The sequence below is a fragment of the Schistocerca piceifrons genome, chromosome 1 (assembly GCF_021461385.2).
Source record: "Schistocerca piceifrons isolate TAMUIC-IGC-003096 chromosome 1, iqSchPice1.1, whole genome shotgun sequence".
NCBI lineage: Eukaryota > Metazoa > Arthropoda > Insecta > Orthoptera > Acrididae > Schistocerca > Schistocerca piceifrons.
In genome coordinates this window covers 561,753,060-561,776,622 of record NC_060138.1, presented here as the reverse complement: position 1 = coordinate 561,776,622, position 23,563 = coordinate 561,753,060, and the positions used below count along the sequence as shown (strand labels likewise).

The following is a 23,563-nucleotide window of genomic DNA, read 5'->3' as shown; positions in this document are numbered from 1 at the left end:
TATGATTATAAAATGACGATGAGGACAACGCAAACATCCAGACGGGAACAGAAAGAAAGACCTTAAATGACTCTGGATACCCATAATCGTAAAACAGTATCGCTCACCACATAACCATGTGCTTTTTAAGGAAACTTGATCGCAATACAAAAATTATAGCACTTCCATGTAGCTGAGCGACAAAATGGTAACGAGTTTGTGACTGACATTAGTACGAGGAATGTTAAATTATTTTCTATTTGTTTACATTTAATCGCATTATGTATAACCTATCAAACAATGTAAGCATTCTCACAAATATGATAAAGCTGAAAATGGTTATTGTTCCGTATTTAGCGTTGTATGCTTCAGATTAATAAATGAGTTGCAATACACACTTTCTAAAGTAGCATATGGCTTTCCTCAGCGAAATTTTATCAAAATCTCTTCTGAGGTTCAGTTTTTTAGCATTAGTATGGGTTCTTAGAATCCTAGTTTGTTCTAGCTTACATCCCGCATATAGTCTGTTGTCAAGGTTTTTGATGGTTGCGTTATCTACGTTCTGCGAGGGTAAGAGACAACTACGTTTTATTGAGAGACGGCTTCTATGTCTAAAAGCTCCATGATCTTTCTTCTGGTATTTGTAATGTAATGAAAGTTTTGTCACACGGTTTAACCCTTGTAGGTTAACAAAAGTTTTTTTTTTTTGCGTCTCCTTTAGGATACTTCTTTGGCACATGATGATGATATCATAGTCACCAAACTTTCTATAAAACAACAGGAGACCAATAAATCTCATCACGGCAGCTGTCGCGGTTATTTATTTATTCATATCTGTGATTGTGTTAAGAAAAGCAGCCTTTACTATTTTATGGAGCTGGACTACATTAGACTCGCTGCGCTTTCAGGTGTCCTGGGTACGACACCGCGACATCCACTTGCTGACGGTCGGCCGCTACACGTACACCAGCGACCAGCGCTTCGAAGCCTTGCACTCCCCGCACACGGAGGACTGGACGCTGCACATCCGCTACGCGCAGAAGAAGGACTCTGGCATTTACGAGTGCCAGATTAGCACCACGCCTCCCATCGGGCATCCCGTGCATCTCACCATCGTAGGTAAATTGAGTGAGGTACAGAATCTTTGACCAAACGATTTAAAGGGGTGTGAGTTTTGCCGCACGAAGTGTTAGCCGCAGATGTCACAAAAATAATTGTGTTCAGTGATGAAGTTAAATTCGCTTATATACAAGGTTTAACAGCTACAGTTTGTTTATATGGGTCTCCGAACGCCCTACAGCTAAGATTATCCACAGTTTTCTGGTCCGATTTTCACTGTTTGACGTAGATGGATTTACAGTGTACTAGAGCAATTCTTACATTTTTGTACAGGAATGTTTTGGGAGTGGTAAGATTCGGGATTGTAGGGGATTAAACACTTCCAAACACATATTTTTTGTTAATAATACAGCCCAGTTAGTAAGCGAACTGAGATTAATAACAACCAGAAACAATATTACTTGACACCAAACCAAAAGATAAAGCAGAATCTGATATCTTTCAGCAAATGCCATCTGTACAGAATTCATGATATTAAAATGAACATTCCTTTTCAGTAAGAAAGTAGAGCACAAGGTAAATCAACAAGCCAACAACTAATTCACTACACGACTATGTTTTCTCATGCTGAGACATTAGAAGGAGCCACCTGTTTTACTTGGTAAAATTTTTTACAGCCAAGATCACATGAATATTCCTTTATTTGCAAACATCGAAGATCCATTTTAGGCGGCGTGTAAGATATTATTGTTAACTTATATGCCGTCCAAGATGGCTCTTTGGAGTGCTTTCAGCAATCCAAAATTCTGTGTATGGTTTCGAAATATCACTTATGGAACTGCATGAGGCCAAACAGTGATAACATCAAAATACTTCGCACATCTAGCATCAGCCACTTATGGACACAGTAATAAAACACAACTTAACTTTAAAATGAACTGTTAATAAAAAAGCTAGTGTGTTATACAGTACAATTATTAGCAGCAACCTATCTCTAACTTCGTTTTAAAATTTATTTTTAACAATTTCCTGACGTTTATTCTCCTTCCTCATTCCATGAATGTGGCTCCGGAAGTCTTATCGGAAAAGTAAAACTGCGCTTCAAAATTTCTTCGTAAACGTGATTGAAAGTACCCTCGCAAATAGTTTAAATATTTGGAATCTTCATATACTGGATTCCAAGATGAATTTCTAAATGATTTGTTAACACTTGCAGTAGTCGAAACCAGTGTGCGTTTCTTCGCACAGTTTCTGTTTCTGTACTTGCTCCTTCATTTTGTCCATCTTGTCCGTAATTTTGTAGTGCACTGAACGACAGTGCACTCTACGAGACAGTCAGTGCTTGATGATAGAATACGATTATTGTACAAATTCTTGCATCTTAGTCATAATTTACTGTTTAGTACTTGATAGGTTGTAGCAGGTATGAAAAGGCAGACCACATAGGAAAGACAAATGCTTATAATATAAAAGGTATTCGTGCGTAATCTGACTACAAACAGACACCTGCATTTGACAGCTTTAGTTGCTATAGAAGGAAGGAAGAAAGTAAAATTAATTAAACGTCCCGCCGACAGCACAGTCAGCGACGAAGCATAAACTCGGATTACGGAAGGATGGAGAAGGAAATTGGCAGTGCCTTTTTGAAAGGAACCAATCTGTAGTTTGCGTGAAGCTATTTAGGAAAATCACGAAGAGCCAAAGTATGAATGACCGTACGGTCACTTGGGCCGTCACTCTCCCGAAAGCGAATCCGGCGGGCTGACCACTGTCCCACCTCGCTCGGTCAATTCTTGGGAGGACAGCAGATTCCACATTATTGACTACCGTTATTGACGTTTAAAAAAGTAACGCTTTAGTTGCGTATCTTATGGTGATAATTACACTGATCAGTCACAACATTATGACCACCGACGTCCTATCGATATAGCCCCGTACAGGCATAGCAGCGTCACCTGGCAAGGGATGAATAAAGACAAGACACGGTACATGGAGTATCAGTGAGCGCGCTCTTCGTGTGCAGAATGGGAAGGCGCGATCTACGTGAATCTGACCGTGGGCAGATGATGCCGGCTTTGAGACTCGGCATGAGAATTTAGGAAACTGGACCACTCGTCAGTGTCTTTAAGACGTAGCGAAACCGAGATGTCAGACGTCATAGGCTGGGCAGACTGTGTACCGAGCGCTTCTAACGACGGACTTCCGCAACCGACGACCCATGCAAGTGCCAATGTTAACGTCACGATATCGGCAATTACGACTGAATTGGGCGCATGACCATCGGCAATGGACGGTGCCACAGTGGCAGAGCGTTGCAATGTCTATGATTCTCGTCGAAATGCCACGGTATGTTAACACTGCCATCCGACTGTATCAGTAAGCACAATATTATGTCCCTGTGTTCCAATATCTGTAAATGACTATTAAAATATCGATAAACGTGAAGACAGTTATTGAATTTTGTTGTTCAACTAAATAGGCCAACAGAACAGAGCGGATACACGCTGCAGGTTGCGAAAATTTCGGAAGCGTATGATACAGTACGTTTATAGCCGAAGTATCTAAGCATACTGCGAGAGTATCAAATATAGTCAACTTATGTCTCCCTCATCCCGCGTTGATATTAAGACACCTCGCGTTTTGTTGAGAGTGGGGAAATAAAATTGAGAACGAACAATGTTCATGTATGTACCACGTAAGTCGAAATACCTCTTATTTTGTGGACGTTTGCAGACATCGAAACGAGGTTTTTTGGCAACTGGTAGTTTGCATGTGCTGAGAAGCACGTGACGATATTTATAGATAGTAAGCTGAACTCTGGCATTAATCGAAATATTAAAAATAGAACCGTTGTTTCAATGGAACCGTATTCATTTCATAATTGCATTCAGTACGTCTTGGAAAGATAATTGCAGTGATATAGCGCTTGTTAATTTTGACCTTGAAAACTTCGCATAAATATCCGAGAAATATAACGAAACTGCACAGCAATAAAGCCAGAGTCGGTTACTGAAGTGTAAAAAACCATCAAGTGGAGCTCTGGTGCAAGACTCCGTCGTTGTATGCAGCAAGGCAGGCCTATGCTGGCAGTTACGCGGCAGTCGCCGGCGAAGACAGAACAGCAACCGGGTTGTAATCGATTTTGTGTCATTTTGCGAGTTCGTAACCACGAACGAATTATTCAGTCCCATCTGTGTCCTTCGGTAGTTTAGCTTTTGCGTTTCTGGATGTTAACTTAATACTTACTGGACATATGTCTCGCGTTGTCGGAAAGTAATAGATTTTCTGACATTTTAGAAGTACATAACCAGGAGTGAATTATTTGTCCTCACCTGTGTGCTTTGGTAGATTAGTTTTTGAAAATCTGGTAGTTAATCTAATTTATCTACACCAAGTTTTTGCGTTCCGTCAGTGTTTGCAGTAGAGTTCCGCAGCACGAGTTGGTAGTCGCTTGTTTGCCCGCGTAGCGTAGTTTTCCACCGTCTGTGGTATGGATGATGACTGTGATTGCTGTGCGCGATTGTGAGATGTGTTGGTGACGCTTCGCTCTCGACTCCGGGATGTGTTGGCTCTGGTTACACAGTCTGAGGCTGCAGTGGATGGGCATCACTTTTACGGGCCGGAAGTAGAGATTCAATAGACGTCCAGCACTACCCACGAGTCTGCCGATCGGCTTGCACTGGTGGCTCGCCGAGTTACTGCTCTCGTTGAGGTTTTCCCCTCACCCGATGTGGAGTGGGAGGACGCCAAGGGGCGTGGTAGGCTGGCGAACACATTCGAGGTGCTGTCTCTGGCTGTCCATGTCCCTCAGCCAGATGTAGTCGCTTGTGCTGCTTCAGAGTAATCCTCTTAACCTGCAGAATCCGGGCAGTCACAGAGAACACTATTATTGGTAGTTGGTAGCTGTAATGTTACTTGCTTTGTGGGGACACCTAGGGACATCGCTCCCAACAAAGGAAAGCAAGCCACCAGAATGCACTCCGCGTGCATACCATATGGAGTCATTCCAGAGACTGAGTGAGTCATTCTGGATGCCATGAAGAGCACAGGGTGCAACTAACTGCAGGTGGCGGTTCATGGCAGTACCAGCAACGTATGTCACTTTGGGTCGAAAGAGATTCTCTTTCGCTGCGGACAGCTCCTTGAAGTGCTAAAGGCTGCCATTCTTGCTTTCGAGATGAAATCAGAGCTGTCAATTTGCAGCATAGTCGACAGAATCTACTATCAGATGGTTCTGTAACCGAGTCAGTTGTAGATTCCTCAACTTGCGCCCGAACTTGATGGGGTTTCGGGTTCCGCTAAATTACAAGCAGGAGGCGCATACACGGGTAGCGGGCTCCATGTGGCGTGGATTTAGCGGTTTCTTAGGGTACAGAACTGCAGTTTCAAAGGATGTATGTCGAACAAAGAAAAAACGTAGATCGGTAAAACAGTTATAAATTGTCGAAGCTGTGCTGGGAAAGTACCAAGGTTACGAGCGCTAATGGAAACTACTGATGCTCATATCGTTATTGGCATTGGAAAGTTGGCTAAAGCCAGAGAAGTTCAGCTGAAATATTTGAGAAGGACCTAACGTTGTTCAGAAAGGGTAATATAAACACAGTTGGCGGTGCCGTGTTTGTTGTTGTTAGACATAGTTTCTCTTGTAGCGAAATTGAAGTAGGTAGTTCCTGTGGTCATTAACATTGCTACACCAAGAAGAAATGCAGATGATAAACGGGTATTCAATGGACAAATATATTGTACTAGAACTGACATGTCTTTACATTTTCACGCAATTTGGGTGAAATTGATCCTGAGAAATCCTGAGAAATCAGTACCCCAAACAACCACCTCTGACCGTAGTTACGGCCTCGATACGCCTGGGCATTGAGTCAAACAGAGCTTGGATGGCGTGTACAGGTACAGCTACCCATTCAGCTTCATCACGATACCACAGTTCATCAAGAGTAGTGACTGGTGAATTGTGACGAGCCAGTTGCTCGGCCACCATTCACAAGACGTTTTCAATTGGTGAGAAATCTGGAGAATGTACTGGCCAGGGCAGTAGTCGAACATTTTCTGTATCCAGAAAGGCCCCTACAGGACCTGCAACATGCGGTCGTGCATTATCCTGCTGAAATGTACGGTTTCGCTGGGATCGAATGAAGGGTAGAGCCACGAGTCGTAACACATGTGTAATGTAACGTCCACTGTTCAAAGTGCCGTCAATGCGAACAAGAGGCGACCGAGACGTGTAACCAATGGCACTCAATACCTTCACTCCGGGTGATACGCCAGTACGGCGATGACGAATACACGCTTCCAATGTGCGTTCACCACGATGTCGCCAAACACGGATGCGACCGTCATGATGCTGTAAACAGAACCTGGATTCATCCGAAATAATGACGTTTTGCCATTCGTGGACCCAGGTTCGTCGTTGAGTACACCATCGCAGGCACTCCTGTCTTTGATGCACCGTCAAGAGTTACCGCAGCCGTGGTCTCCGAGCTGATAGACCATGCTGCTGCGAACGTCGTCGAACTGTTCGTGCAGATGGTTGTTGTCTTGCAAACGTCCCCATCTGTTGACGCAGGGATCGAGACGTGGATGCGCGATCCGTTACAGCCTTGGGGATAAGATGCCTGTCATCTCGATTGCTAGTGATATGAGGCCGTTGGGATCCAGCACGGCGTTCCGTATTACCCTCCTAAAAACACAGATTCCATTTTCTGCTAACAGACGTTGGATCTCGACCAACGCGAGCAGCAATATCGCGATACGATAAACCGCAATCACGATAGGCTACAATCCGACCTTTATCAAAGTCGGAAACGTGATGGTACGCATTTCTCCTTCTTATACGAGGCATCACAACAACATTTCACCAGGCAACGCCGGTCAACTGCTGTTTGTGTATGAGAAGTCGGTTGGAAACTTTCCTCAAGTCAGCACGTTGAAGGTGTCGCCACCGGCGCCAACATTGTGTGAATGCTCTGAAATGCTAATGATTAGCGTATCACAGAATTTTCTTCATGTCGGTTAAATTTCGCGTCTGTAGCACGTCATCTTCGTGGTGTAGCAATTTTAATGTCTAGTAGTGTATATCACTTATAAACTCATATGGGAAGTATTTTATTTTATTTTTTAAATATAATCTACACCGGTTGAAAACGTTAAAATTTTTACGCGCATTACTTCAAGATCTAATAAAATCGGTAATTTTTTTATATAGAAGTTCATATACATAAGAGGATAAGGTGCCAGGTTTAGGAAATTGAATACTGAGAGACAAGAAACTTTCTTATGGCAAAACCATAAGAAGCAGTCAGACAGACAAAATGATTGATGAACTACAGCAGTATTATGGGATGGCCATTAGAAATAATACTGAGGATTTATTGAAAATGAAGCAGGCAGTATGGACTACATCTTTCCATAGACTGTAAACTGATGTAAAACCAGTACACTTCCTTTGCCCTCCTGGACCTGATTCATGATGCAATTGCCACAATGCCCAGTATTTAAGACGTTCATGCAGCTATAAACATTCCAGCCCAGTGGTAGTCATGGATATCACAAAACGTATTTACAGAGACCTGGAAAATCTTGAATTAATGAAGAAATGTCTGCATGGTCAGACTCAAAATCCCAATGAGTCGTTGAATAAAGTTACGTGGACTTACCAAAAAATGTTTTTGTTGGAATGAAGACACTAAGGGTGATGGGGTGTCAGCGATGCTGTTATTGCTTTTAAAGATGGCAATTTTGGTAGGGTGAAAGTGCTAGAGCACATGCGAATTAATCCTGGAACAAACTGCGTCAGAAAACTTGAACAAGGTATGCATTGATAAAGCAGAGTATGCAGCACAGTTGGCCACTAAGGAGTCTAGAAAAAAGAAAAGAAGAAAGATCTTGGAAGAAGATCTAGAGAATGATACACAGTATGGTGCGGGATGCTTCTGAGTCACTAAAAATAAAAAATTAAGTACATATTAAGTGAGTTACAGTCTTTTGAAACTTTAGAAACCGTTCATGAAAGTTTACATTTTCTATTGCATTTCACCCTAAATCTCAGAAACCACTTCGAGTAGAGTATTCAAATTTTCCGGGAGTAATAACATACATATCCCGAGTCTACTGAACTAAAAGAAGAACATACTGTTAAGTATAATTTAAATTATTTAGAATAACATCCAAGAAAAGTACCCAAAATTTTAACCACGTAATTAAAAAATTGTATTTCCCAAAGCAGTGGCTGAAATGCAATTATTGTAGTTCAGCAGACTCAGAACATACAATTTAATGTTCTGTAAAAGTTTCATGTCAGTGGCTACAGTGGTTCCTGAAATACAGGGGAGCCAAGTCACTAAATTTAACATTGTCGAGATAAGGCGTTCCAACTCCCCTGTAAGCTTAAAACATCATCTGAAATCGTGTTGAACGCATTCTCTGTAAATTATTTCGAGCAATTTGTTCATAAGCCCACTCGAGCAGTAAACCGTTGTGAAAACACGCTCGGCCTAGCCCCAATCGAATATTTGAAGTGGTTGCGGAAACACACTTGATCTCTTAGCAACAAATAATCCTGAGTTAATAACAAGCACAAAAGCGGGTATTGGGATTAGTGAACACGGGGTTTTCATACCGATAATGAATACCATAGCTCCCGAATCCACGAAGAATAAAAGATAAATATGCGTATTCAGAAAAGCAGATAAAAATTCCCTCGATGTTTTCCTGGGGGGCTGTCTTCACTCCTTACAAGTTAACGATGTAACTGTAGACCAGATATGGCTTGAATTTACAGAAATATTATCGACAGCAGTTGAGAGATTTATACCAAATAAATTATCAAAGACTGAACAAATACCTCATGGTACACAAAATACGTCAGAACACTGTTGCAGAAACGACGAAGAAAGCATGCCAAAATTAAACGAATGCAAATCCCTCACAATTGGGAATATTTTATAGAAGCTTGTAATTTAGCACGGACTTCAATACTTGATAATTATAATAGTTTCCACAACGAAATATTGTCTCGAAAACTGGCAGAGATTCTGTTCGTATATAAAATATGCAGGCAGCAAGACACAATCAATGCTTTCTCTGCACGGTAATAATGGAAACGCTATCGTTGACAGCGCTACTAGACAGAGTTACTCAACACAGATTTCCGAAATTCCTTCACCAAAGAACACGAAATAATGTTCCATAATTCGAATTAAGAACAGCTGCCACCTCTGTGACTTATAGGTAGATATCTTCTAAGTAGTGAAGCAACTTAAATTACTTAATAAAAACAAGTCTCTGGTCTAGCTTGTATACCAGTTAGGTTCCTTTCAGACAATGCTGATGCAACCGCTCCATACATAACAACCACATGCAACCGCTCGTTTGACGAAAGATTCGTACATAAAGACTGAAAAGTTGTACAGGTGTTACCAATATTCAAGAAAATCAGCTGGAGTAATTCACTAAATTAGAGGGTCATATTATCAGCGTCGTCATGCAGCAGGATTTAGGAACATATATTGTGTTCGAACAATATGAATTACCTCGAAGAGGTCTATTGAGGAATAGTCCGCAGAGATTTAGAAAACATAATTCTTTAAAACACAACTACCTCTTTACTCACACGAAGTGTCGAGTGCTATCGACATGGGATATCAAATTGATTTCGTATTTCTAGGTTTTCCGCGAGCTTTTGACGCCGTAGGTCACAAGTGGCTCCCAATCAAATTGAGTGCTTATGGAATATTGTCTCTTTTATGCGACTGGATTCGTGATTTCCTGTCAGAGAGGCGACAGTTCTTAGTACTTGACGGGCAGTCATCGAGTAAATCAAAAGTGATCTCTGGCTTTCCCCTAGGTACACTACGTGATCGAAAGAATTCGGACTCCTGGCTGAAAATGACTTACAAGTTCGTGGCGCCCTCAATCGGTAATGCTGGAATTCAGTAAGGTGTTCGCCTACCCTTAGCCTGGTGACAGCTTCCAACCTCGCAGGCATACGTTCAGTCAGGTGCTGGATTGTTTGAAACTTCCTGGCAAATTAAAACTGTATGCCCGACCGAGACTGGAACTCGGGACCTTTGCCTTTCGCGGGCAAGTGCTCTACCATCTGAGCTACCGAAGCACGACTCACGCCCGGTACTCACAGCTTTCCTTCTGCCAGTATCTCGTCTCCTACCTTCCAAACTTTACAGAAGCTCTTCTGCGAACCTTGCAGAACTAGCACTCCTAAAATGAAAGGATATAGCGGAGACATGGCTTAGCCACAGCCTGGGGGATGTTTCCAGAATGAGATTTTCACTCTCCAGCGGAGTGTGCGCTGATATGAAACTTCCTGGCAGATTAAAACTGTATCCAGAATATGTTGATCAGGATTTTCCTCATTTTACAGCTTTGGAAATGAGACGTGAAGCGTCTGTTGACATTTTCCCACTAACTAAAAAAGCTCCGCGCAGCGCAGTTATAAACACGACATGCAGGACGCATTCTTTCTCAGGCCATCGGCCAGTGTTTTGGTTTGCAGCTCTTATACGATTTGTTGTATCCTACAATGAGATGAGATTTTCGTGCTATCATACATCTCTGCCTTTTAAAAATCATGTTACTGGTGCGTCATATGATGCAAATGTGCGAATAAGTATGTCCAGATTTGAAATTATTTAGTGCCTCATTAAACGATTGACAACTTTTTAACGATAAGCTCAGGAGGAAAGCAAATAGCAACGACTCTTCAGTTATGCTTAGCAGCATCGGCACGTCCTTGCTCACATCGGCATCACCCCAAATGCCACATTTATCTATTAATTTGCGATATATTTTCGAATGTTTGACGGATTTGCTATTTTCATCTTCCTCCATTCTATCTACTGCCAAAGTTACCTGTCCTTTGTATTCCACTCTCCTTATATAATTCTTTCTGTTCAACAGTTATGATTTTGCATATTATGTCGTTTTGTGCATTATCTATCTACATACTTTTTAATTAATACCTCGGATTATTTATTAATTTTTATTTTTTACCAAAGATACTGCTTCTCGGTACCTCACAGCTGGTGCCAAAATGTTACAGTGGATCTGTCTTTTATATGAAAACAAACTCGCATGGTCTTGTCTGTTGAGGCTGTGGTCTTTCCAGAGCCGCTGACGGAGATTGTCGGGGAACCGGACTTGTTCATCAACGCGGGCAGCACCATCAACCTGACCTGCCTCGTCTCGTTCGCCCCGGAGCCTCCGACGGGCGTCCTCTGGCGACACAATGGTCAGGTGGGAGCAGCCGTCTTTAAGTACAGGATTCTCTGTGTAACATCACAGTTGTTACAAAATGCCACTGATAAGATTTTCAGTACCTTGTTCTTTTTCCGGGATTTAGTTAGCTTATTTATTTTGTATGATGTAGGTACCTGCCATGTAATAATGGATGATTCTTTTTGTGCTGCATATTATATGACCAATGGTCAACATTGGTGGAGTGTGGACACAGTGTGATTAAGTAATAGTTTCTTATGAAGCCAATACTATTAAAATTTCCTTAATCAAGATATACAATCAAAAATTTAAATATTTTGACACAGTATGACCACCCCCCCCCACACACACACACAAACAATGTCACATACTTCTCTCGAACACTAAACTGCTGATCCCTTGGTGTCTCAGAATGTGTCCTATAAATCGATCCCTTCTTTTGGTCAAGTTGTGCCACAACTTTTCTTGTCTCTCCAATTCTATCCAAAGCTCCTTCATTAGTTACGTGATCGACCCATCTAATCTTCTGTAGCACCACATTTTGAAAGCATTTATTCTCTTTTTATGTAAACTGTTTATCGTCCATGTTTCACTTCTGTACATGGCTACACTAGAGACACATATAATGAGAATGGACTTCGTAAAACCTATCTATATTCAATGTTAACAAATTTCTCTTCCTCAGAAATGCTTTCCTTGTCTCATTACTTCGGCTATTATCAGCCATTTCGTTGTCCAAATAGCAAAACTCATCTACTACTTCAAGTTTCCTAATCCGATTCCCTTAGGTTCATTTGATTTAATTCGAGAACATACCATTATCCTAGTTCTGCTTTTGTTGGTATTCATCTTATATACTCCTTTGAAGACAGTGTGTATTCCGTTCAAATGCTCTTACATGTCCAAGAACTCTATGTGGTAAACTAAAAGGAACTTCTTTAAATACTCCACATGACAAGAAATCTGAAGCGCCGATAGGGAGAGGATGGTTGAGAGGGTACGTGTTATTGTTTCAGTATTACAATACCGATTCTAATTTACAAAAAACCTGACAATATGAGACCACTCAACAGTATGACGTTGCACCCCACGCTGGCTTGAAAGCAGGCACTGAGTCCATTGTAAAGATTGTCTCCTGGGGCAAGTTGGTCCACATATGTTGTAACTGATACTTGATATCGTGGATACTGGCGTTGGCACGGACTTGACGTCCGTGCTGATCCCACTACTGTTCTATCGGGAACAGATAGATATTGGGATTCTTTTCGACACGAGAATGCCTGTACATGAAGGAGAAAGGTCAATGAGTACCGTTGACTAATTTGACGTGCACTTTCATATAACATCACGTTACTCTGGCACGTGAGGCTAGAGACGAGGACACGAGATGTCTGTGATGTACTGTTGTTCTCCACAGTCCCATCAGTCACTACTGACAGCCATCTCAAGTCATATCCGGTGACTCTCCACACCATGCAGCCAGGTGTAACACCCCCGTGATTCTGTAAAATATTGGAATAATAAGTACTCTACCCACGTCGCCGCCATACTCGCCGGCAATTGTGATTCAGGTTAGTGCAAAACCGCGATTCATTGCTGCAAAGAATGAAATTCCATTCACGTGTAACTAGGCAAAATTGATTTCCGCCTGTTTATCAAAAACATGTCCTCTTGAAGATATTTTGAGGTCTGGCAGTCCATGCTTCCGTGTCACAGTACCAGAAACACCGCCGTTTGTTTCTGTGGAACCTGCAGCATATATTATGTCAGAGTAGGACATTAAGAAGAGAACTGGAAAATGGTATGCTGCTTGATATTTTATTTTGGCGTATGAACTTACTTCGGCTTTATTGCCTTCATCGGTACATGTACTGGCGTTGTAGATGGACATATGTCAACTTTGAGTAAACCATTAAAGCTGTCTGCAGTTGTAATATTACTTTCAGCAATGTTTTAAAACTGTTCGATATTGTTGTGTTGCTCATGTGTTTCACAACGTTTTCTACTGTGTGACTGTTGTAGAAATTCAAGGTTGACATCTAGCTGCTTACTCATAGTAAATGTCTTTGAGCAAGCGGCTAGCTGTCGACCTTGAGTTTCTACAGTCAAAATTATTATAATATACGTGCATCAGCATATTAATGAATAGCTTTGGAGCGTTGCTGAAAACGTCCTGACATGTGCAGATGAAAACAATAAAGCCGAAATAAGTTTATTTACCGAAATGAAATATCAAGTAGCTTTCTGTTTTCGAATTGTCTACTACCGTTCGTGTTGTGGTGTTAACGGCTGCCTACTCATTAGGCGGTAATTCTCTAGTCCGACAGCTGTCTCCGATCAATGGTGCCCGATGACACAGAATGTTGCAGGGAATTCGTTACATACTCTCAGATAGCAGGAGCAAATGTGGACGGTTTACGATGTGCTTGAAGGAGTTCGGTTATCCCGCCTCGTGTTGGTCAGACATAGCAGACCGAAACCTCGAAGAAGAGTATCCTACCCCTCTCGTTGCACCAACGAACCACTATCTCACCCGAATGCTCCAAATATCTAGATATTATGTGATTCGACCACCTGGCGAAATGAAGATATGCACTGAGGCCCCTTTCAAACTCTTCAGATGCTGATAACGCTGTCTCATACAAGTACGTGGCATCTCTATGTCCTTCACAGTGATCACTCTACGTCTTACTCTCTCCACATCTCATTTTTACCCGAACCACAGCTGGGAACTCCACCAAACACGAACAGTACTAGTACAGTCTGGTGGACGTTTTCCATACTCGCTGACGGTGTATACATGTACGAAGTTAGACTGACATTTGACCATGTGTTCTGAGTGCATCGCATTTTTCGGCAGGCTGTGTATTTTCGAACTGTGGAAGAGCGCCTGTTCGAAATTTCATATGGAGTAATTGTCTGGTGTTGTGCCCCGCCGCAGGTGATCAACTTCGACTCGCCGCGTGGAGGGGTGAGCTTGGTGACGGAGAAGGGCCCCGTGACGAGCAGTCGGCTGCTGATCCAGAAGGCGGCCGCGCAGGACACGGGCCTCTACACGTGCGCGCCCTCCAACGTGCCGCCGGACAGCGTGCGGGTGCACGTGCTCAAAGGTGGGCCGCGCGCGGACTCGCTCACACACTGCTGCGGCTGGCACTAGCTGGTCCGGACATTGAAATCGTTTTGGCTCGGTCCTAGACGGCGAAATCATATTTCAATTTCAAGGGGAAATATTACTAACACGCCGGCCGGAGCGGCCGAGCGGTTCTAGGCGCTACAGTCTGGAACCGCGTGACCGCTACGGTCACAGGTTCGAATCCTGCCTCGGGCATGGATGTGTGCGATGTCCTTACGTTAGTTAGGTTTAAGTAGTTCTAAGTTCTAGGGGACTGATGACCTCAGCAATTAGGTCCCATAGTGTTCTGAGCCATATTACTGACACCTGGTTCACGGATAGATGCCTAAAGTTTCGTGTTCCACTGCTGGAGGCTTCATCAGAGGCCTTAACAATTCATAAACGTGTTACAGACTCAAAAACAAGCTCAGAAAGCCGAACTGTTTGGATGTATTCAAGCAACGGTCGGTTCGTCACGTAATGAAACTACTGCTAGAGATCGTAGATTCGCGCTGAAGTGTGCTACGGAGGTTGTAGTGGGAAGAGCTGCGGCTCTTTGTTTTATATAGGGCCCACAACTTGATTAACTTCTTCTTTCCTGGTGACATTGTTATGTGCTACTCTGACAAACAGATAAATAGGACGTTACTCCCCAGAAGATCTATAGTTTCTAATGAAATAGAACCGACTAAATGGAAAGTTTCCCCACCAATTGCAAAAATGTCACAGTTCGCATCAGAAAAGGACTCAGAAAAAACGGTATTGATTCGGTGTTTAAACCAATAACAGAGATCCGCCTATATTTTGGCACTGCGAAGAACCTAAGCCCGTCACTTGCCCCGCAGGACTATAGAGTGTAATCCATGTCCAGAAACGTACCGTTCCCGTGCCACAATCATCTGAAAACATGTCGGTAGCGCCACCACTTTTACAAATAATTGGATAATCGTGACGCATTACAACACTTGTTTTACAATTCCACTCATTAACAGCCAAATAAGTTGCTCGTGTACTCGTTGACCGATTCTCTTCAACGTGATGCAGTACGGTCTCTTCCAGCTCGGGTATGCGACACCACTGTCACGTCTGCTGATAGTGAAAGTACACTTTTTCGAAGCCTTTGCGTAATTTTGGTGAAAAAGGTGGGCGATGGAGTCGGACGTCGGGGAGAACGATATACTCGTAGATAAACGCTAAGAGCAGCTCTTCCATGACCGTGAGCTCCGCCATTCAGAAGAATCATGTCGGTGTGTTCTGCAAATGTGTACTCAACCATGTTGCTCTAACACTCAACATGTGAATGAGGCTCGAAACAAGTCAGAGAGGTAATATAAACGTCAAATGACATCATCCGATCCGACGTAACCATCAGCCCCCCCCCCCCATCCTCTCCCCCACCCCCACGCGGCTCTCCTTTTGCATATCTACACATTTTCAAACGTCTGCGTCCGTAAATGATACGTTTTCGGATATTGGTTTCTGTTCAAAACATTAAGTACTCACCACAATGAAGTTTCTAAAGGGAATGTCCAAACTCCCTGTGAAATATATATTGCACTTGCGGCAAGGTGAACATAAATCTACGAAAAGAAACGTTAACAACCACCTCAGGAAACATAAGAGCAATTGTCGCCCGGGCAATACGAATAAATCAGCAGTAACCGATTACGCACTGGGGCAACGGAATCTCCAAATTCGTTTCTCTGACACTGTGGTTTCATCCAGTTCTATTGATTACTACTCTGGAACGTGCAGAGAAATTCAAAAGCAGAAAACAATTGCAATAGATATGAAGGACGACTGAAATCAGTCAAGATGTCGGCCCTACTGCTAAATGAAACCAGTAGCACCAACTCATCCCCACTAAAACCTCCACAGCATACGTCGGCTCAACTCAGCGACCTCAAACAGCGGTCTGATGACGTTAGAACCGATAGTGGATGCTGGAAAACAGTTCGGCCTGCTGAATCTATAAAGTCTCTGATGAAGCTTACAGCAATGCAAGACACAACATTAGGCTGAGAATCATGTCCTGGACCACTGCCTTACGCCCATAAACCGAATATCAGCAACATCGCAAATACCGACCGTGAAGGTCTACGCTGTATGATTCAAGTGGAGGGTTAGCCTTAAATCCTACCATGAAAAATTTCTGATAGTCATGACGCATTATTTCAAAGAGTGTAGAACATAGATATTTTATATACATACAATAACTTCATTATATCCATTGTACATGACGAACGGCAGCTGTGATTTTAACTGGATCTGTATACACGGTCAACATAAATAAAACATACAAATTGCAGGGCCGGGCTCCTCACTGGAAATGGAGGAAAAATGTCGTACAATGTTTACAAGCATAGAAAATGGAAACAGGACTTTGAAATTACAGGTGAAATAATTGGCTGAAAAATCTCATATGTACGTGCAGCCAACTAACTAGAAAAATCTTTCTCTCTTTCGGGCACGCACCTTTCATTTGTGTAGCGTAAGAGTCGAATGTTTAACCGTGTCTGATAAACGTACGGGACTGTAATGCATGTGTGTAGTGTTCTGCCATGTACGTGTTGAATGATGGTGAGAGAAGGGAGAGAATGAAACCCGGTGGGGACATATAGCCTAAAACTAAACTAAACTCCGTTCGACTAGGCCATGAAGGCCCAACAGTACCGATCGACAGCCGTAACGTCCTCAGCCCAAAGGCTTCACTGAATGCGGATATAGAGGGGCATGTGCTCAGCACACCGTTCTCCTGGCCGTTTTTTCAGTTTACGAGACCGCAGCCGCTAATTCTTAATCAAGTAGCTTCTCAGTTTGTCTCACATGGGCTGAGTGCACCCCGCTTGCCAACAGCGCTCGGCAGACCGGATGCTCACGTATCCAAGTGCTATCCCAGCCCGACAGTGCTGGTCTTCGATGATGTGACGGAAAGCGGTGTTATCACTGCGGCAAGGCCGTTGGTCAACACATAGCCGACTTCTCTCGAACAGCACCTAGGAAGACACAGAGTGCAACGTCCCCATCCGACAGACGGATCAACATCAGCAGCGTCACATGACACTGTCTAGAGGATTGGAATTTAAATCAGGAAATTCACACAAAGTCTGATCAGGAAGTTTACGCCACCGGACCACCGCTGTGACGTATAGGCTGAGGGAGAGCAGCCAACATCACGTGAAGTCCACAGTCGGTTATTGATCTACGTACTGCCCAAACATGACGTCACTTAGGTTACTTGAAGAGAACCGGTATAATGAACGAGGCAAAACCTTTTGCATAAGCTGCAAATATCTTCACATGTTGAGAATGCGCATGTAATTGAAAAGAATTACGGATATATATACTATAGACTTTGGTCTCGTGATGAACGGTAGACGTTAATTTTTCTGCCATTTCGCAGGCCCAAGTGGCTGGTAATGTCGAAGGTTCATTTTCCGTTGCTGGTGGCAGTGCGCGAGCACTACGATTCTAGCGTCTAGCTGCACATGATCTATTAAATAACCTTCTTGTCAAACCACCTTCTGACGAGAAGCCAGCAGTGGCACGAAAAGTAGTTAATCTTGGAATGTGTCATCTTAAATACAAAAAGAGGCGGATGACATATTATACCTAAAAAAATATTTCAGAGAAAGTTTCATCATCTGTAATTTACTCTACATTTGTTTCACACTATCATGATATCTACCATAAAGCAGTTTTCAAATGAATCTAGAACTGAAATTAAAGTCCGCGTACCATACGGTGCACGGAATGGAAACCAGAACTCGTTACTTATTTGACAACATTACGTACCGGTCACTAAATACCTGTGCTGTCTACTAATGTGTCATACTCGAAGAAACAACTGTCTGTTCTTGTAAACCAGCTGTTGAAATCCAGAAATGACTACTTCTCGAAGACACATAATATGGCTAACATCGTGCACAGTGAAAAAATTACTAACACACAGTACGTCGCATTTAATAGTCAACACATTTCTGTAACTTGCATTCATCGCATCCTTTTATCAAATCCGACGTTAACGTTTGTCAAAAGAGTGGCGGAGATCGAAACAATGAGTAAACACTGTGTGAGTCACACGGCCTTTCGATTGCCAGAGGCATTACGAGGATAATGAAGGTAGATATTTATTTGGCTACTAAGTGATTGATAACACACTCTTTTAGCCACACAACGTAATGTTCAGTGCTCCGAGTGGAAATACACTACTGGCCATTAAAATTGCAACACCAAGAAGAAATGCAGATGATATACGGGTATTCATTGAACAAACATATTATACTAGAACTGACATGTGATTACATTTTCATGCAATTTGGGTGCATAGGTTCTGAGAAATCAGTACCCAGAACAACCACCTCTGGCTGTAATAACGGCCTGGATACGCCTAGGCATTGAGTCAAACAGAGCATGGATGGGGAGCTTCAACACGATACCGCAGTTCATCAAGAGTAGTGACTGGCGTTTTGTGACGAGCCAGGCTCTCGGTCACCATTGACCATACGAAGTCAGTTGGTGAGAGATCTGGAGAATGTGCTGGCCAGGGCAGCAGTCGAACATTTTCTGTATCCAGAAAGGCCCTTACAGGACCTGCAACATGCGGTCGTGCAATATCCTGCTGAAATGTAGAGTTTCGCAGGGATCGAATGAAGCGTAGAGCCACGGTCGTAACACATGTAAAATGTAAGGTCCACTGTTCAAAGTGCCGTCAATGCGAACAAGAGGTGACCGAGACGTGTAACCAATGGCACCCCATACCAGCACGCCGGGCCGGCCGCGGTGGTCTAGCGGTTCTCGGCGCTCAGTCCGGAACTGCGCGACTGCTACGGTCGCAGGTTCGAATCCTGCCTCGGGCATGGATGTATGTGTGATCCTTAGGTTAGTTAGGTTTAACTAGTTCTAAGTTCTAGGGGACTGATGACCACAGATGTTACGTCCCATAGTGCTGAGAGCCATTTGAACCATTTGAACTAGCACGCCGTGTGATACGCCAGTATGGCGATGACGGAATACACGCTTCCAATGAGCGTTCACCGCGATGTCGCCAAATACGGATGCGACCATCATAATGCTGTAAACAGAATCTGTGTTCATCCGAAGAAATGACGTTTTGCCATTCGTGCACCCAGGTTCGTCGTTGAGTACACCATCGCAGACGCTCCTGTCTGTGATGCAGCGTCAAGGGTAACCGCAGCCATGGTCTCCGAGCTGATAGTCCATGCTGGTGCAAACGTAGTCAAACTGTTCGTGCAGATGGCTGTTGTCTTGCAAACGTCCCCATCTGTTGATTCAGGGATCGAGACGTAGCTGCACGATCCGTTACAGCCATGCGGTCATCTCGACTGATAGTGGTACGAGGCCGTTGGGATCCAGCACGGCGTTCCGTATTACCCTCCTGAACCCACCGATTCGATATTCTGCTAACAGTCATAGGATCTCGACCAATGCGAGCAGCAATGTCACGATACGATAAACCGCAATCGCGATAGGCTACAGTCCGACCTTTATAAAAGTCGGAAACGTAATGGTGCGCATTTCTCCTCCATACACGAGGCATCACAACAACGTTTCACCAGGCAACGCTGGTCAACTGCTGTTCGTGTATCAGAAATCGGTTGGAAACCTTCCTCATGTCAGCACGTTGTAGGTGTCGCCACCGGCGTCAACCTTGTGTGAATGCTCTGAAAAGTTAATCTTTTGCATATCACAACATCTTCTTCCTGTCAGTTAAATGTCGAGCCTGTAGCAATTCATCTTCGTGGTGTAGCAATTTTAATGGCCAGTAGTGTATAACCATTTTAGATGTACAGAAAAATTTGATCTCAAAAATCATAATTCACTGATTCCTGGAGACTTACATAAAAGAAATGCTAAATCTGCAACGACATCTAAATGTATTTAAAATGGCGGACATGCCGCACAAAAAGATACAAACTGTTAGACTTGAAATATCCAGAGCCAGTACCTGCTCCGTACACACCCCTAAAAGGTTACAGTAGTCAGTGTGGATGGAAAGAAAATGGTACATTAGTAAGATATATTATACACCTAGCCATATATATCGGTGTAACATGTAAGTTCATTAAATTCATATTAATGTCGTCTTACTACTTGCAACAATGCCAAACGGTTACTGCTGCTGAGTTGTTCCTCCTAACGCAAACTAGTGAAGACAGAAGCATCTCTTGCATCTCTTTTCAGTTGTGGTGTCCACTAACAAAAGCGACTGGACTGGCTACTTTTACACTAGCACAAAATGTGAGATATTCATAAGTATTTGTTCGTTGTGTACTGTGGAGGAAACGATGTTCTAACAAACATATGCATAATGAAACAGATATAAAAGACGTCGAAATCAATAAATAAAATAGATACAGCTGTTTAACTTCCAACGTTGAAAGCTATAGTGCAATACTATCACCCAACACTTGTCTAAATCGCATGAAGCATTTAAATGTTGTTAATTCAGAGGTTCATTGTTTAAATATTTATGCACTATGAAATGTTAATTTTTCATGTTTTAAAAATGCTGAAATATTGTTTTGCCTTTGGATGTGTATCATTCTTCTGAAGTCAGAGATGTATTCAGATCTGCGTTAATATCTGGCTGCTAGTTACTGTTGAATGTGAACTGTAACTTAGCCATTTTTAAGATTGTCAAGCACTCCGCCATTTCTTGGAGCATCTCTTGCACAATGCTTAATCTAGTATCTCCATGATGCTAGCATTTGTAAAGTATAATTTTATATTGATATTAATTTTCAGTCTTTTGAATATCTCTAATAAATATAATACCTATGTGAGTTATCATTTGAAAAATGAATGTATTCACATGTAATTTCACTAATTTAAATATTTTATGGAACATATTATTTATGCTTCAGATCTTCACATGATTGCGTTATTAAGACGACATAAACATGAAATTAAATGGATAGGAATCGATATTTATGTACTACTCCAATCTGGATCATGAATATAATATATGCTTCCAGTATGCCTCCCCATTCATGGAACAAATTAGTTTTGCTTCAAAACACCAATTGACGGAATTATTAAGACTATGTCGTTGTAAAACTGAATGGATATTTATATAGTAGTGCAGTATGTAATAAAGTACATAATATACAAAACCAATGAATCCTCTTTCACCTGTTCCTATCCCCCATTCACCCTTGCCTTCTGATCCTCTGCCCCCTTTTCCTCCTCCAACTTCAGTCCCCCCGTTTCACACCCCTACCGTTCTTTCGTAAGATGATAGTCACCCCATTAAACCTGTGACTATATGCTTGTTTTGGCGGAGCCATGTACCTCAGTCATTCAAGTATATGTCGTATAAGATCTTTCAACAATATATTGTAATTTCTAAATTTTTAACAACTCCTCATAGTCGTTGATTGACTGAATATTTAATTTTCTGTGAAATGAAATTAAAGGAATTCGTGTAATAGTGAAGTTTATGGTTAGGCATACAATAAAGCTTGCTGATCTACTACTTTTTCTCTGTCTGTAATCCTCAACCCACCCTCACCCTCCCCCTGCCTCAAAATCTGCTCCATCCACCCCCCAAAACCTCCCGCTGCCCCTCTACCGTCCTCTCCATTTCCTCGGCCCCAAAACCACCCCCCTTGCCACCATGCCCCACCCCCTCTTACATCCCTCACTTTACCTTCCGTACAATTACCCTCCTTGGTATCCACTCATCCCTATCTCTTCAACCCCCCCCCCCCTCCCCCAACTCTCGCTCTGTTAAGTGTCTCTCTACTGAGAAGTAGTGTTTTATTGTGGGCACTTCCGTCCTACAGAAGTGTGTAAGTAATGTCACTCAGCGGTTCCTTGGCCTGGATCTTTCAAGTGTGACCATATCTGGACGTTTTTGGCAAGGCTATCCTTTCACACAGATCTTTCATGTTGCTGCAACGTGCGATTTGTTTTATTAAAGTCTCCGGAATTAGTGAATACGATTTTGCAAAATTGCATCTAGAAAGTCACTTTGAGATCAGATTTGTTGTATAGTAAAAGTTTCTATAGTTACACTCTGAATATGGATTATTACATTGTATTTCTATAAGAGGGTGTTACGAGTGGGTATTACGAGGATATTTAAGGACTTAGCCCAATAAATATCCACTTTCTATCTTGGTAGTACATCTGGTAATCTAAAGAACGTGGGGTTCACAGTGTGGTGCCGCTGTTTTGACAAATGTTAACGTCAGTAGACTCTTGGATGTGATAAATGCAGGTCACAGCCATGTACTTGCTGTTAAATACGCCGTAGAGTGTGTTAATGGTTACTCAATTCGCGCAATGTCAGCCTTATTATCTATCTTCGATATTTATCATATCCGGTAATTCGAACACTGGTTTATAGGACCAGGAATATGCTTTTCCAACGATGACATGTCACATAGGCAGGTCGTATTTTGTAACGCGTAAGTGTTATTATCAGATACGTAACGACGTTTTGCTCCTACGCCTTGCACTGTTTAGTACGTAACATTTCTTCATTTTCAGTTCAATATGTACTTGAGAATGGACATAAATCCGAAATCATGATTTTGTAAAATGAATGAACAATAATTTACAGTCAAAAAGCGGAAATTGCTGTTACAACGGATTCCGTGCGAATTTCGGCATTCCTACTTGGCGAAACTATTAGAACAATTGAGGAGAGATTCCCCGTACCAGGCCTCGAATTTAATCATTGAATGAAATAAGGTCAGCCCACTAGGACGGTGTTCCTTGCACAGCATAATTAAGGAGTCTTTCGAAATAAAGGTCTAGGAAAACTTAACAGACTGAGATAGAGGTTTCCAATTTAACATTGGTGATACAGCCACGTACCTTTCACAGCATAATTAAGGGGTCATTCGAAATAAAAGTCTAGGAAAACTAATTAAATTTGGACAGAAGTTTCCATTTAAACACAATTAAGGGTCCATCATTCAGTTTGTGGTGAGGTCACCGGCCATCACGTAGATCAAAGATGGAAATCGCTGAGAGACTGCGCTCTGAAAAACAAAAAGATCATCAAGATACATACAGGGTTTCGGACGTCGAACTCACATTCAGCTGTAAATAGCAGCGAGATACGAACAGCTGTTCATTGTATGGTTGGAGTCAGGATGGCGAGCGCACGTGATAGCAAATCTCGGGACCTCTGAA

The 23,563-nt window shown here is 42.5% G+C and overlaps 1 protein-coding gene across 1 annotated transcript in view; it reads left to right on the top strand.

The window, feature by feature from the left end:
* The window catches only part of LOC124796438 (zwei Ig domain protein zig-8-like), a 118,136-nt gene that overhangs the window by 80,730 nt on the left and 13,843 nt on the right, over positions 1-23,563 (top strand). Inside the window, exons 3-5 of the mRNA XM_047260636.1 lie at positions 888-1,098; positions 11,174-11,301; positions 14,225-14,393. Coding sequence (XP_047116592.1) covers positions 888-1,098; positions 11,174-11,301; positions 14,225-14,393 — 508 coding nt within the window. The remainder of the gene's footprint in view (positions 1-887; positions 1,099-11,173; positions 11,302-14,224; positions 14,394-23,563) is intronic.